Source organism: Uloborus diversus, chromosome 9, assembly GCF_026930045.1.
Source record: "Uloborus diversus isolate 005 chromosome 9, Udiv.v.3.1, whole genome shotgun sequence".
In the NCBI taxonomy this organism is placed as follows: domain Eukaryota; kingdom Metazoa; phylum Arthropoda; class Arachnida; order Araneae; family Uloboridae; genus Uloborus; species Uloborus diversus.
In genome coordinates, this window is record NC_072739.1 from 19,421,139 (window position 1) to 19,438,860 (window position 17,722).

A 17,722-nucleotide genomic window follows, 5' to 3' on the forward strand; every position below is an offset into this window, starting at 1 on the left:
TTTAGATTGCGGTTTTCTATAAATATATCATGCATTTCCGACTTAGTTGAAAGTAAGTCTGGTTGAACAAGAAGTATATTTTTCGACAGAGCATTGATAAGGACTTCAGTTTGTAAAATCATTCAAACACCCCATTTCCGGGTTTAATATACCAGGTCATGAGAAAATGAGTATACATCAGAAAAATTAACAATATACGGAATAATGCATGTTGATAAATACAATGGGATTGTTTCCATCAGTCAAAAGTATTACTTTTAGTCACTGAAGTTGATAAAATCCTTTGTTTTGCCTTATTTCCTAACATTACGATTTTCATATAAAAATGAAAAAAAAAAAAATACGATCCAGTATTTTATTTGGTATTATTTGTTCAATTCCGCGAAATTCCGAGACATAAATAACTTTTTAGATTGCGGTTTTCTATAAATATATCATGCATTTCCGACTTAGTTGAAAGTGAGTCTGGTTGAACAAGAAGTATATTTTTCGACAGAGCATTGATAAGGACTTCAGTTTGTAAAATCATTCAAACACCCCATTTCCGGGTTTAATATACCAGGTCATGAGAAAATGAGTATACATCAGAAAAATTAACAGTATACGGAATAATGCATGTTGATAAATAACAATGGGATTGTTTCCATCAGTCAAAAGTATTACTTTTAGTCACTGAAGTTGATAAAATCCTTTGTTTTGCCTTATTTCCTAACATTACGATTTTCATATAAAAATGAAAAAAAAAAAAAAAAAAAAATACGATCCAGTATTTTATTTGGTATTATTTGTTCAATTCCGCGAAATTCCGAGACATAAATAACTTTTTAGATTGCGGTTTTCTATAAATATATCATGCATTTCCGACTTAGTTGAAAGTGAGTCTGGTTGAACAAGAAGTATATTTTTCGACAGAGCATTGATAAGGACTTCAGTTTGTAAAATCATTCAAACACCCCATTTCCGGGTTTAATATACCAGGTCATGAGAAAATGAGTATACATCAGAATAATTAACAATATACGGAATAATGCATGTTGATAAATAACAATGGGATTGTTTCCATCAGTCAAAAGTATTACTTTTAGTCACTGAAGTTGATAAAATCCTTTGTTTTGCCTTATTTCCTAACATTACGATTTTCATATAAAAATGAAAAAAAAAAAAAAAAATACGATCCAGTATTTTATTTGGTATTATTTGTTCAATTCCGCGAAATTCCGAGACATAAATAACTTTTTAGATTGCGGTTTTCTATAAATATATCATGCATTTCCGACTTAGTTGAAAGTGAGTCTGGTTGAACAAGAAGTATATTTTTCTACAGAGCATTGATAAGGACTTCAGTTTGTAAAATCATTCAAACACCCATTTCCGGGTTTAATATACCAGGTCATGAGAAAATGAGTATACATTAGAAAAATTAATAATAAACACAATAATGCATGTTGATAAATAACAATGGGGTTGTTTCCATCAGTCAAAAGTATTACTTTTAGTAACTAAAATTGATAAAATGAGCAAAAAAAAAAAAAAAAAAACATGGAGCGAGAAATTTTTTTTATTTTCAAAATGTTTAGGTACTAATCAGTTTTTTTTTAAATGTCCAATTTTTCAAACAAGGCGTGGTCTTAATGATGGCAAAAGTGGTAACATTTGGTGCGTAATCCACTGGCGCCCTTAATGCTTACGCTTGCTGTCTACCGCTTATCCAGTTTATGATGACTCAGAAGCGAATTAAATATTGCTCTCTACACTTGCTATCAACCATATCGTTGCCAACACATGTGAGTAAAGATGCGAATTGAATATTGCGCTCTGCGATAATGGCATTTCATCACTTGTGATGTCTTGTGCAGAAGCGTAAAAAATGAAATTGAATCTGCGCAGCGATTAAAATATTTAAAAAAAGATATTGAACTTTGTCAAATTATTTTAAAAATGGTCAGATCATATGTTTTCAAGAATGCTCCTTTAGAAAAAAATACTTTTAAAATTTTGGAAACGACTCCATTGATACATATGCTTGAAATGACATGGAGATTTATTGTGAGCACAAAAAAAAAAAAAAAAAAATTAAGGCATCGCCGTTGGATGCATTTAGCATCCCTATTGATGCCTTTTGATCTCGGTAGACTATTGACTTCTAGTATCTCCATAACCAACAATCACATGGAGTGTAATCTGGAGACCTAAGAGGCCAAATATGATGAAAGGGGTGGCTTAGCACCCGTTCGTCCACAAATGACGAACGCAAGAGATTTTTCATATGTCTATCAGCATGGGGTGGAGCGTCATCCTGCATAAAAATCCTGCGTATATATATATATTTTTCCGTGGTTAACAGTAAACCCCACTTCATTTCAAGCATGTGTGTCATTTTTTAACTATCTACATACATTATTTCGTGTGTTATTATTTTTTTTAAATGTATACTCATTTTCTGATCACCCGGTGTATGTTACTGTGCAAGTCCGGAATATTGCAGGGCTGTAGTTGGAAAACATGTTTAGGAGGACGCTTTTTTTATAGAGTAGTTGCCATTCACGGTTGTCGAATTTTTGTTGCGCCATAAAAGGTCAGTCTTAGCTTTTTTATGGGAGCTTTAAAGCAAATAGTAGACATTTAGTATAGCTATTTTTTAAAAATGGTTTGAAATCAATTCTGTCGATCTCTCATCTAAAATATAAAGTACCGTAATTATAAGAATGATTCAATACAGGTCCAATGAAAAATTTTCTAAGCTGTTTCGTCTGTTTTTTTTTTTTTTTTTTTTTTTGAGAGTCCGTTAGCAAAAAGTTTTTTTTATTATTTAATCATCCATTAAATAACGCTCAGAGTACAGCTTCACTTTGACAGTGGATGCAGATACATTTTAGAGACTGATAAACTCAACATTCAGCGACACGTTTTTTGCTGTTTTGTGCAACAATGTAAGACCGAATTTATGCAGCATTCTGTTTTCTCACACCGAATATTTCCATAAATTTAGAAAACAGAACTCAGCCCGAAACTACAACCTTACATAAAGTTTCACAACAGTATTATTTTTAAGATCCACAGCTAGAGCTTGCTCTAGAAATTTGAGTTAAAATCTACATTCAATGTAAGACTCAAGAAATCACAATAGGAAAAGTGGCCATTGCGACAGCCTGCTAACATTTTTTTCAAAAATGAACCTAAGTTTCGCTTTATGTTTGACTGATTCAAATGCATCAGTAATGAGAATGAAAAGGATATGCAATTCCTTCCATTCATACATCGTGATACGAATATTAGAAGCTGCAGATTAGGTCAAGGTGAGTTGAAAAATAGAAAGTGAATTTTTTACAAAACGAAAAAAATTGCAACATGAATTGTTTTTTTTTTTTTTTTTTTGAGAATATCTTTATGCATCTCGCTGTGCCAAAATAGGTTCATAATTACACAGTTTTTGAATAAATCAGTTTATTTCTTTAGAAAAACAAAAAAATTAACAAATTAACAAACCCCCTGCTCATTATTTATTTTTATTATAAGATAATGATTTGGTTGGTTGCATTCAATGGGTTTTTTTGGCGCAAGAATTGGCTATGCTAGGCCAAACGATTGTTAAGAATTAGAAAAAGGTGTCAGAAAAGTGAGTTTTGTTAGGGAGCAAAGGACATATAACTTCTCGAATTTTGAGAAATTTGCCGGAATAAATCCATAAACGAAATTTTAAACTTTGAATGACAAGCAGAAAGAATTAACTGAGAAACAATTTTGAGATATGAAAAACGTAAAACAACAAAACAAAGACAAGAAAAAAACACAAGGACACATCAGCGATCACTAATTTAGAAGTCAAAACCGAATCTCCTGAAGAAAGGGAAACAATTCAATAACGAACGGTGCTTGCTTGAACAATTAAGACACATATTGAAGAATGCTCCAGGGGTGCAAGCGAACTCAAGTAACATTTTCTGAAGACAGTGTGAAATTTTCGGAAACTATAAGGAAGCTCGACTCCTCCATCCCCCACGTAAAAACTCTTCAAATATGCATAAAAAATCATTGAAATAATTGAAAAAAAGCCCTTTTTTTCTATTTCTCAATTTTAGAACGTGTTGTCAGCCCAAAATTTTCGGAATTGTCTGAAATTTCGGATCACAAACACCCCCTGAATTCACGAAATTCAAATGGCTTATGAACAGTGTTGCAGGGCGTCAAATTCTCAAGGTGTCAACCTAGTCAAACTCCAGCTTGTCTGTTACGATAAAAGAGGGCCTTTTTAAATGTCCTCTTCTTGTTGTAGACTTCTTGAGGATTGTTGGAGAAAAAGTTGTGAGAATAATATTTGGAGGAATGAAAGCGAGGACTTCACAAGTGTGACCAACTGTGTTCCTAATCTACCCTCAAATGTGCCTCCAATAAGTTCTGAAACTGCTCTCAAATGAGCTCAGAAGTTCAAATTTAACAAATATCCTGAATGGGGCACATTCAAAGCACATATTAGTACACTTTCTTTTTGACGGGACACATTCGGATTACATTTAAGAGCATACTGCAGTTACTGGAACACATTTTCTGAATAAGTGTTCAAACATGTCTCCAATGTGTACTTGAGATTCTGTGACCCTTCTTCACTTCAGTTTAATTACTAACAAAGTCATCTTCATATATATAACAGCCAATGATCAAGACACGCTCCTGACGTCATCAACAATGAAACTCGCTTCACGGCATGATAATTTGATAACATGTTTTAGTAATGTTTGACATGCAGGGAGAGGCTTTATTTTGACGAAGCTGAACTCGATACGGTAACTTAAATGTTTTACTGGTAAGACTGTAGGAGAATGAAGAAACGTAAAAATGGTCAACAATGAACGCTACCTACTGGAGTTTAGGGTTAATCTCCAGAAGTTAGGGTTACAATTTCAACTATCAAAATATCACCTAACAGGCAATGGCTTCGTTCAAATGTGGAAGCAATTTTCACCCGTCATACCTTGATGGGAGTTTAGGATTCATTCACTGGAGTTAGGGTTAAAAAATTTCAACTATCAAAATATCACCAAACAGGTAATTGCTTCGTTCAAACAATTTTCAACCGTCATATCTCGACAGACGATTTTCTAGTTATAACATAATTGGTAATATTACCTGTTCGAACTTGTTGATTTCTTTCTGCTTCGTCGTCTTCTTCGTCTACCGACGTCTGAGGAACCAGAATGATTGCGATTAGAAACGTTTGACGCCACTCCGCTGGTATTTAAAACGTCGTCTTCAAAAATATCGTCCGAAGTTTTTACGTAGGAATGTGGAGTAAGGAAGAGTGCTGACGTCCGGGCACAGTCGTCAGTGGAACTCTCGGAATGATGTGTTCGAAGAATGCATGGAAGGCTGGAGCAATGACGCGGCTTGAGGCTTGATGATGAAATGGAGGGATGATCTTGTGATTTCGAGTGGGGTGTTCTAAAAACAGAAAATTTAAGGAGCATTTCGTTAGTTTTAAACTCTTATGATATAAAGGAATGTATTTAAAAATTGATTTGAAAAGACATTTGTGTAGTTCAAAAGATTTTTAATCACCCCAAAACATTGACAAAAAAATTAATTTTTGTTGGATCAATTGGCAAACTGTTTACTGTGAACTTTAAAATACTCTTTACAGTCTATTACCCAAATTATTATTTTCTGCTGAAAATAAAAAAACTTTTATGAATAAAAATGTATTTAACGTGAATTGTAAATATTAATCTTTTTTTTTTTTTTTTCAAAATAGATTTGTGACTGAAATTTTAACTTGTGTCAGAACAATCAACCTAAATGTAAAGCCACCATATTGCACCACTCTAGTCAAACTAGTTAACAATGGAGTGTAATGCCCCTATAGGGAAACATAATGATGAAATTTGATGTGACTTCAGAATCACGGTGGGAAAAGTTGAAAATAAAATATGTTCTAAAAAGGGCTGATATTTTTAATTTTTAACGAAACACATTTTTCAGTTACACATTACAATATTTTTGCTTTGTTAGATAGAAAGAACATGGAGACCCTAATGCGAGACAAAACTAAGAGGATATTTCTACATTTTCCTGCTTTTTTCGCCACAAATGTTACTGCATGATATTATGTGTTCCAAAATCTACAAGCACAAGCAGCTTAACTCTCAATATCGAAAAGGAAATAAAATAAATTAGTAGGAGGCCGTCTGTATGAACACAGCTGGAATTTCGCCCAAATTTCCATGTTTGTAACTAACTTAAAGAACATGAAAAAGTTAATTAAAATGATTAACACTGTTTTAAATAGACGCTTTCCAGAAGTGAAACTCTCACTTTAAAAAGTTAGGTGAGCAATGTGTCATACGTAATCACATAGAGATTACATACGACATTCACATACATCATACGAATAAAAAAAATCTAATAACAGCACATTATATCAAACCAAAAATAATTCCATTACATACTCTGACCAAGTTTCATCCATACTGCTATGTTTTTGGTTTGGAATTAATTTAAATACCATGAAGGTTGTTAGCATATTAGACTCGAAGAAAAATAAATGATACTGTTGTATGTTTCAAACGTTTAAGTAACAAAACTCATAAGTGTAAATGTTATTAACACATAACATTTATTGAGAAGCCAAAAACTAGAAATAGTAAAAGCATTTATAGTTTTTAAAAAATGAATTATAACTTGTAACCAACAAATTAAAAATACTACCTACAAAACCCCAACTCAAATTCCATCCACAAAGTTACGTTTGTAACAAGTTTTAAGAGCAGGGAATAGTTACTGCATTAAAAATCCAAAATGAATAATATTTCACTACCTAAAACTAAAAAGAATTCCTTATCACAATAAAACACTCAGTTACAAAGGTTACAGTATAGATATAACTTTAGATAAACCTCCTTCCATCGCACGAGGATTACATCAGACAAAGGCAGTTAACAAAGGAATTAGCGTCTTGTAATGCCACTAAAACCAACAGATCATTAACAATAAATCCTTTTCTTTGCATTGGCAGAGTATAACAAATCATGGAGTAGCAAACAACGCAGCATATTACTCATGTATTTTCTGTCATTATCAATATGTTTGTCCAGAAAAAGAAAAGCCGGGTCAATGACATTTAATACCCCGCAATATTGATCTTCTAGTAGGATATCCATTAAAATAGATTAGCCAAGTTCGTCTCACGAAAGTTGCAAGAACTTGTGTCCGACTTGGGCCTGGAAAGGACGGAAGCATATTTTATGACGGCAACGGAATGGGCGTTTTCCGTATTTTTTAGACCATTGCTGGAAGCAAAAAGTTATTACGGCGCCAGTCATTGTTGGGAATATTTTATGACCAGAGCTAAGTGGCAATCAATATATGGAATGTGGTGATTTCATACTTTGCTCTGTGGAAAATTTTATCAATATGATTTTTTTTAATGTAAGTTCCCATGGCGATGTGGTAGTGTAAAGAAAGTAAAAAAAAAATCAAAATGATAACCCGGAAAATGTAGTTACCAAATCGAAAAGAAGTTTAGCATTAAAATTTAATGTCTCTGTTTTGTGCAGATGGTGACATAAAAGATGGAAAACTATTTTGAGAATACAGTTTACTTCTTGAACCTTTTAGCTGGTATTCAAAGGTCAAGTTTAGCAGTCGCCACGAGGCGACTAAAAATATTAGTATCATTAGCTACTCCGGACATCACTACAACAACCCCACCTGTGTTATCAATTTGCATTAATGACACTAATTAGCGATAAAAAACTCTTTTTTAATTGATAATTTTCATGTTTTAGTAGCATTTTAAAAACTGATTTGCTGTTTAGTTACTTTATGTTTGGCTCACAAAAAAGTGCTGACTTGAAACAAAGGAGTGACGGCAAATAAATTTGTTTCTACTCGCCATTGGTGACCAGAAAAATTTAACGATCTTCATCTTTGCTGATATTTTGATTGTTTTTAGGTGCCGCTACAGTAAATAACTGTATATACCAGTAATCTTATATACTTAAAAACTGAAAGTATGTATCTATGTATGTACCTATGTATCTATGTCCAAATTTCTTCTCCCAAACGACAGTGAACTGACCATCGAACCAGGTATTGATGGATTCGTAATCTTCCCGTCTTTATGTTTGGCTATTTAACATAATCCTCCGATAATAATTAGCGGGGATATCAATTAAAAACTATTAATTATGACACTTAGATTGACATAAAATCCCTATTTTTCGAAGGCTTTCCTCCATTCAAATTATTATTCAGTGCTACATCTCAACTTTCCGCAACAATGCTTTTATTACAATTTGTAGCGTGAAGAAAATCATTGAGACGAAAGATCTGTTGCCATTTTTTGTCTCGAATATGAACAAATAAAATTCTGGGGTTTGTTTTAAAGGCTTCTCCTGTAATCAGGGGATTTAAAATGGTTACTTTTTGGTTATTTTACCAAAATCTGCCGCAAAATTCTACTGTTTTTCTTCTCTTTTTTTTTTTTTTTTGTTCAAGCCTGATTCTTGAACACGCGTCACTTGACATAACTTTTATTTTCGAGGTGGATCGTGCAAAGCCGGGTGATGCAGCACGTATTACCATGCAAGTATACTCCTGATATTAGTCATTAGCGTATTCATTGTTTTTTTCTGGGGAACGTAGAGGGGGGGGGACACAACAGGCAAACATTTTCTCCTGGGCATTGGATCACAAGTCATTTAATCTGTATCCTGTCGTAAGATACTTGGATTAGCAACGTAGGTCAAAATCAGAGATTCTGGGGGTTAGGGTAACCTAGACATTTCTTCATTGTGCTCCTGATCAGAATACTTTTGGTAAAAGAAAAAAAAATTACAAACGCTATGAAAAATAACTGCTTGACGCAGTTAGGAGACTGCAACATATTGCTTAAAAAAAGTGTATGGTGAAATAAAAAAAGCTTTTGAAAATGCTTTTAACCCTCTTAGCGATGGGACGACATCCACTAAGTGTTCAACTCCAAAGACCAGCTCAAGTATACTTGAGATTGCCACGAGGAGGGTTAATCATGACTTCAATCGAGGAAGGACTCGAAACCTGGGATTATTTTCAAAGTTTGCATCACTTCAAGGGTTCATTATCCTCAATTTTATGTTCTTGTTCAGGTTCAACCTTGATGTTAATGTTTTCTTTTTGAATAATTAATTTTATAATTCTTAATATTCATTCTGGTTTTTTGCATCGATTACAAAGCTTCTTCTACTAACGATCTTACAAACGACAGAAAAGTATAATAAAAGCTTCATAAAAAATATATCTCAAAATCTAACTCGAGTTTTCTTACTTGAGGAAAAAGAAGTGATATATAAATGGTCATTTTTGGGAGCAAATATGACAGAATGCACTTGAACGATATATTTTGATTTTTAGAATATAGAAATCTTACTTCGTTCCCGGTTCCGTCTTTTCCTGATCACAGAAAGTTTGGCACTTTCGTATTTCGCCATCAGACAGCGCTTTGAGTTTGGTGTTCTTGTAACTCAGTCGTCTTAGTGGTGTCGCAAATGGCGGCGATGGCAACAAGTTACATTCCGTGTCGGCTCGACCACAACAGGTTGACGAACGTTCAGTGTCCGCCCGGCGCCTTTGTTCCAGAACAGTCTCTATAGAACCACATGTTGAGTCCAGACGACTCTTCTGTTGGGAGAACTCATCGTCAAAATACGACGAAGACGACGAGAAGGCATTGCCTTCGTCAGCACTGGAGGACGTGCATTCTGCACTGGCGTCACAAGATGACGTATTGAGACACTGCCTGAAAGCACTTGTCCTTTGTCTGCACGTGACGTCATCTGGTGTACGTCGACCAAAAAGCGACCGTCTCACAGAAGTATCGGAACACCTCTTCAACCACGAACGTACCCGAGTCGAGTTTCTATTTGGTGTCTGCCACACATCTGAAGAGTCAGAATCTCTTTTTCGCTTCAGATTAATACTTCTGTTCGAGAGTTTGTCGTCTTGACCAGTGATAGGCGTTGATGTCAAAGCCTTTTTGCACCGAGTGGGGTTTGATTTCTCCCAATCACTTGAACTCTTTGGTTCTGGGACGGTCTTGAAAGTTTCTAAATCGGAATCGGAACAGTCGTTGTTCTTTTCGGATGAGAGGACGTTCGATTTTGATCGACTTGGGAGGTTGGATGCGGATTCTAAAGGTGGTGTTTTGCCTTCTGAAGTGTCGTTGCGATTCTCATCAACGTCTGGAATGCGAGAATCTGGTTCGCCATTATCACTGTCGACGGATATCATTTTGTAAAATACCTGAGCTGATGAAGCAAACGAGCTCCTGCAGAAAAACATACAATATTATCGCAATTATAGAAAAAAAAAGCTACACAATACTAAAAAGAAAACTAAAAACTAACCTTTTTTTTTCAGTTATTGTTTGCTATTTATTTATTAATTTTTTTAATTGATTTGAAAAAATACAGCGTTTACTTAAATTAAATTAATAAGCATAACTAAACTTGAAACTCAAAATTTTAAAAATACAAAAAAACATATTTTAAATGCATGAAAAAATCATCAGCGCTCATGTCATATGATTATGCGGCATGTAAAAAAATCCTTTGCATAATCGTTTGTCTTTGAATGCTCTCGGCAAAATTCCAACCCCTAGTTTCGCATCGAATTGAACCTAAGTGCCTCCATCTGGTGAAAACTGGGAATCAAAATTATTTGTGTCCTAGACATCGGCGACTAAATGGTGGCCCATTATAGACTGGATGCCATATCCGGGGATTGCACGAGGTCTGCGAATGGTTAGCAGCCATCACGCGCAGCCCCATTAGAAAGAAGAAAAAAATATGTCAAATATAACTGCACCAAAGGTCGTTATAATAATTATAATACGAAGCAAATTTTAAGGCAAAAGGCATATGAATAACAAATCAAACTTAATACAGATGGCATAGTATTACACAATAAATACAAAAAAAAAAGGTAAAATTAATAAATTGCGTGGTTTTAAATGAGATGTAAATAATTTAAGGTAAAAAAAGGAGAAAAAAACCCAATTTTTTTTCCAACTAAAGTCAGATACACTGTAAAAAAGTTCCGAAACGTTACTGAGTATTTCCGTGTAACGTATCGGGATTTCTTTGGTTTTTATAGACTTCCTGGAAAAATCAATGACCCTTGACAAAAAGTTTCCTGAATTGCTACAAGTCATACGAATGCAGACTTCTGACTGTTGTAAAAAATATTTTTAGCTCTCAGTTTAAAGATTAACTGAGCGTATTTAAAAAGTGTATTCGCTTCTAATCGCTTTTGGCCCGTCCAGACAGATGAGGCGTCCAAAGGGTAAAATTCTTGATGTTTACTTGCAGTTCTGTATGAGCTTTGGCCAGGTTTGCAATACCGCCTTTGGAGCTCTCCTCGAAACGTAATAAGGTGCCAAGCTGTTATAGAAGGGGTGTTCTGAATATTTTAAGAAGCCTCCGGGATAATTTCAGTAAGGTCACTGAATTGTAGCGGAAGATGTTCCTGGTTTTTGTAAGATATGTTACTGGAAGAAATAGGGCACATCAGCAGCCCATTATTTTTCAGGAACGTTTCTGAATCGTGTTTACAGTGTTACAGATTTTAGAAAAATTTTAGATTTTACAGAAATTTATCGTGTTTACAGATTTTAGAAAAACTTTCAAGTTTCCTTGATGTATGAAGCTGGAAATATCCAGTTTATATTATAGATATGATTTTTTTTATTAGGCATGCAAAATAAATAACCGTTCTAAAGTATTTTGCTTCAGGTAGAAAACTTCCGGAAATATAGCAGAATTGGGACATCACATACTGATTTACCTTACAAATTTTAAAACAAAGATTTTAAAAATATAGCTCTTCAGAAATGATAATTGCAAATGCTATAAATATTATTGTTTATTTATCAAAGGTTTTGAACATAAATGATGGTTTCGGAGCCGTTTTCATCCTTAATTGATTTCTTAGCTAAACAATGAACAAAATAGAATGTTTAAAACATTCATTTAGCCCCTGCAGATATGAGAAAGGGAGTAGAAACCCTTGGGGCAAAATAAAAAGTAAACAGGAAACGTTGTATTACTGACTAAGAAAAAAAAAAAAAAAGGAAAATGCAGAATTAGTGAGTTAAAGATATTTTACAAGCACGGTCGAGGGTTAAAAAATTAAAAAAAAAAAAGATTTAAAAGAAACATTTTTTCTCCACAAATTGATTTAAATCATGATTGAAATCACTCAAATATTTGGTATGCTTTAAGCTGAAAAGATTTTTTTTTTTGCCATGTATTTTTTAAGTAGAAGTTTTTTTTTTCAAAACATCCAGATTTTTGGGTCTTTGCAAATTATAATAAATAAATAAAAAACCTACATTTTTAAAGCTGATATTCAAAAAAAAAAATCCTCAAAACACGCACATACGCCATGCATAAACGCAATAGAATTTATGCTCATTTAAATGATCATTTATTAATACCTAGGGTTCTCTACCTTTTTAAATCATTGAGAAAAGATAAAATGGAGGGAGTGAAGACTTTCGTTCATGAAACCCAGACCCCAAGTCACGTGATAAATTTTAAAGCAAAACATTGGAAGAAATCGGTTTCTTTCGCTTGTTTCACACAAAATGTGCCAACCATTATTCGTCGTTGTTGAGTCACGTGACTTGGCGTCCTTGGGTCAGTTTTTTGCTAAGTCGATAATTGGACTCGCTCCCTCCATTTTAATTCCTGCTCTAAGTTTTAAATCCACTTATCTCTTTTTGTGCATCCTTAACTTTGCGCACCCCCAACAAAAACTTTTTATTTTCCTTAAAACGTGTTAGTTATCGGTTAAAAATTAACAATCTATTACAAACTGTTTAATAATCTAACATGAAATTAGAAAGTCGTAGTAAATAACAAAAGGAAGCACTGACTTTGTTTTTTTATTTTTTATTTTTACGCATCCTTTTTAAATTCAGTAATGTTAGACTCTAGCTTGATAAAGCACGGCGGTAAATAATCCTTAAATTTTGCACTTTGTTTTCAAAGGAGTTTATCTCAAAAGTCCCCCTTTTTTTTCACAAGTAAGCTGTAAAATGCAGAAGGGTTCTTCACAGCAATGTTTGTTACGTAGTTCTTTGTTAACTTTTTCAATACCAGTCCATAAGTTAACGAAGTACAGCAATACTTTTTTTCCAATGTTAGGTAAATTCTCACGATAGTATTACCTAAACTTTTGTCTTAATAAAATTCTAGTGTTATCAATCTAACTTTGTATACTTTTTGGTAGTTTCCCTCGTTTGAACTAGATTTTCGCTCATAAATGGCTGAGAACCATTGAATTACCAGTTCAAAGAACTCACCTGTTTTGGAATGTTGTGGATGGATCATCACTTTCAACACTACTGAGTTCAAATTGGAAAATTTCAGCCCCATCACTATTGTCCACGACTTTTTCACCACTGCCAAAATTCATGGCACCACCGAACACAGTTTCCAAGAAGTCGGATTCGTCTTCAGGACTGGAGGAAGCTTCCGGACAGCTACCAGGATCTTTGCCTTGCGCAGTCTTGCCGTGGTCTTCAGGATTGGACCAGTTCTTGGCTGCTTCGCTGACACCAAGTCCAGAGTCGTCCAACGAAGACGATTCCAAAGAAGAAGCTAGAGGACGATCGTGGAACTTTTTGGCATTTTCGAGTTCTTCTCTGAGACTGATGCCCTGATGTGCGGAAGTGTTGCAGTTGTAAACGCGGATGTTGTAGTAGTGGTCTCCACCAACTGTTCCGATGTCGTCCCCGGAAAGGTGGGTGGAACTTTCACTGGAATACCCCACGTCCTGAATTATCTCGAAGTTTGTGAAATCGTCTCCATATTCCGCCTGGAATGAAGTAACGTGTCACTTAGAGACATAATTTGGAACAAGTATTTAAGAGTTTCAACATTTTTGAGATTAAAAATTTATTTTCTCACTGTGTCACACAGTGTCCCTGTGTCTTTGCAGTTATTTTTTCAGTTATACAAAACATATGGATAAAGCATCTGCTGCTATAATTGACAAAATAGAAATGGTAAGACATTTTGGAGAAATTAATAAAAAATATCTCTAAAAACCTTTTTAATTTTCCATTTTGTAAATTTCACCCTCATAAACTTTCTTTAACAAGATTAATATATTTACAATTCACTCGAGCTTTATTTTAGCTGGAACTTTTGACAAAATAATAACAAAAGTAGATAATCAAGAATCTAGTTTAGAGATCAATCATTAGTGGATATTTTCAAATTTAAGTATTCATTAGAAATGCAGCAATTTTAAGCAACTACTTTAAAATTTATTGGAAACTTTTTACCGCAAATACGATGCTTTACAAAGGTATTTTAAAATCTACGGAAAAATGAAAAAAAAAAAATATATAAGAGTAATATTATTGTCATATACCTATTCCTATTCAGAGTCACAACTGACTACAACTGTATTTATGTCGAGGACTGCATACTAAGTGCCTTGCCTCCATTATTTTATATACCGATAGATGGCAGCACCATCACCGGATCGAACAGTTAATAAGAATTTAGAACTAGTCCAGGAGCTAATAGCTACCTAGCACTAGCACCCCCAGAGGTATCGTTTCACTTGGAGGACATTGAGACCACGAGCATATTTAACGTCGCCCAGTCCCCTTTAATGACGACGGTGGGTCTTCGACCATCGAGGTTCGAACCCAGGACCCTCCGGCCCCGAATCCGACACTCTACCGATCGGGCTACCACGGCCCTTATTGTCATATAAAGTAATATGCAAAAATTTCTATGTCACAAATTGGTTTTCCAAATTAATTAACTGAATTTTTTTAAAACAGACTAATTATTTTCCGGACAAAATTAATAAATGAGTTCTTACCTTCAAAGCGGCTATTCCTGTTGTTCCAACCATGATACATTTGTCATTCATTGGCACTAGGTCACTGCATAAAATCCCCACATCCCTCGTCGTCAGGCCTTTTCTGATGACGTCACCTGCGTTTTGAGATCCTCGATCACGTCTGTACTTGTCCATTCTCGACGGCGTTCCTCTCCAGTGATCAGCAGTCAGTCGTCTGTGCTTCTTCACTGGCCCCTCATCTGTTTCGATGTCGGAAACCTCCTTTGCCTTCTGCGCCTACAACGAAAAAATTGTCTTATGAGATACAGTAAACTCCCGATTATCCGCGGAATTGGGTGGCACAAGTGCCGCGGATAATAAAAATCGCGGATAACCTCAAAAAGACTAAAATGGGGGACAAATCAGGTAGAAATCGTCCTATCTCAAATTCTTAACTGTATTGATGCATAACACTTTCTGCAAACAGTGAAAATATATATAGAGTACAGTACAAATGTTTTGTATTTTTGCACAACCGAACTTAACATCAATAACAAACAAGTGTATGTACGATGAAGAACGCACAAAAATAATAATAATAATAATAATAATAAAATTAAATCAAAGCAATCAATCAAGCAAAAACAACTGAGTGTAAATTTACAATTTTTCAAAAAAAAAAAAAAAAAGCCACTGGTATTCGCTTTTTACTGCGAAAATACATGTTCGTGATTGTTGATTGATTCGCGGATAATCCGCCCCGCGGATAAACCGCTCGCGGATAATCGGAAGTCTACTGTAATGCATTTGTATGCATTCATTTAAGCATTATTTTTAAAAAATATTTTGTGAAGTAATGCATTTTTTTTTCAACCACCCAAACATAACTTCGAAAATTGTCTTCAGAAGTAATGCATTTTTATACATTCATCTAAAAGTAACTTTTAAAATTGTCTTCTTCGCTAATGTCATTTTATGCATACATTTAAAGATAACTTTTAAAATGGCTTTGTATAGTAATGAATTTTTTTTCGGCAACCATCAAAAATAATTATTGAAATTGTTTCATGAAATAATGCATTTTTATGTATTCATCAAAAGGTAACTTTAAAATTGTCTTTTAAGATCATGCTTTTTTATGCATACATTAATGGTAACTTCTAAAATTTGTCTTATGAAAAAATGCATTTTTTTTTTTTTTTTGCATCCTTCTAAAGAAAACTTTTAAAATTGTCTCAAGAAATAATACCTTTCTGTCTACTCATAAAAAGGAAAATTTTTAATTGTCTTGCAAAATAAGATATTTTTATGCATCCATCTAATGAAAACTTTTTAAATTGTGTGAAATAATGCATTTTCATGCATTCATCCGAATAGGTCTCTGAACGAGCCAAATTGAAATAGATGTTTCAAAGCTTCAATTTTTTGTGATTATAATTTTTTATTGAATTTTAAAACAATGCAAAAAATATATTTATAGCTGTGGAGCCGCACTTTTTTATATTTTTTTACCCGAGTGCAGCATTTCATTCTAAGAAAAATCTCGTGGACAGGAAAAAATAAAAATTATAGTAGTTTTTTCTCTTAATAAGATGGGAAAACATGGATAAGGAAGGAAAATTTCAAACTGAGAATTGTCGTCATTACTACATGCTTTGCTTTACTAATACAAAGTGCCCAACTGTTTTTTTTTTTTTTTTTTTTTGGGGGGGGGGGGGGTGTTGTCTTCAGATTTGCAACATATATTCTCTGTTTCAAATAAAAGAAAATACCACATATTTTGGAAGGCTCCAAAGCATAGTTTCTTAGTCTTAACGTTGAAGATGAAAACAGGCCAGAGAGATGCAATGTAAATTTGAGAATTTTACAAGCTAATTTTAAAATTTATCTTTTGAAATAATGGATTTTTTTAATTGAAAATTCAAACTTACATTTGAAATTATAACAACCGGACACGTAGACCCTTCCAAGAACATAAAGAATCGAAATGATATGCAAGAGTTACGTAGTAATAGATAATGATAAAAGAGTTTATGCAGGAATAAATAACTCCTATGAAACTTGTTGAAGGCGCAATACTAGACCCAGAATTACAAAATATAGATTTTTCAAGTTGTTTATAAAATATCAAGGGATAAGACGGCGTCCGTTGCACATATAATTCCGCTGCATTATCTGAAACTATAGTTCAAAATAATAGTTTTTAGATAATACAGATCAAATCAAAATTTAAAACTTTCTGAATTATCAATATGAATTGCGCAAAAGAAGGGGAATGTGAGACAAAATGAACAAATCGTTTTTTTTTTTTTTTTTTGAAAATCACAGTACTCAAGGAAAGAACATTGTACTTTACAATAAAACTAGCGTTGAAACAGAATTTTTTATTTTTTGTCAGTAAATTTGAATCTTCAAAAAGAAGTGGAAATTTTTCGTTCTTTTTTTCCATGATGCAAAGTGAAAAAATAAAATATTTTTCTAATGAAATATTTTTATACAATTCTAAAACATATTTTTGATCAAAAGAATCAGTAAATAAAAGACTGAATGAATAAATGAAAAGATAATGAAACAATATACGAACAATAAAAAGAATAAATCAATTCATCTATGAAGAAAAATAAATGAGCGAGTGAAAGAATGAATTAATAAGAAAATAGTGAATGAATGAATAAATAAGTGAATTACTAAATGAAGGAAGATAAGTGAATTAGTAAATAAATGAAAATGTACCCGAGTAGCATCAACTCATCGGCCGATGATCGGCCGTTCATCGAAATGCGATCAAATTTTGATCGGTCGATGATCGGCCGATGATCGGATTCCGATGAGTTTTCATCGGAAATTGCTCCAATATGTCTCATCGGCAATAGTAGAATCCGATCAT

General features: G+C 33.7%; 1 protein-coding gene across 1 annotated transcript in view; it reads right to left on the minus strand.

Annotated features, from left to right (window-relative positions):
* The window catches only part of LOC129229611 (uncharacterized), a 136,112-nt gene that overhangs the window by 80,458 nt on the left and 37,932 nt on the right, over window positions 1-17,722 (minus strand). The window contains exons 2-5 of the mRNA XM_054863953.1: window positions 14,875-15,132; window positions 13,337-13,851; window positions 9,401-10,297; window positions 5,125-5,436 (exon numbers count right to left, since the gene is read on the minus strand). Coding sequence (XP_054719928.1) covers window positions 5,125-5,436; window positions 9,401-10,297; window positions 13,337-13,851; window positions 14,875-15,132 — 1,982 coding nt within the window. The remainder of the gene's footprint in view (window positions 1-5,124; window positions 5,437-9,400; window positions 10,298-13,336; window positions 13,852-14,874; window positions 15,133-17,722) is intronic.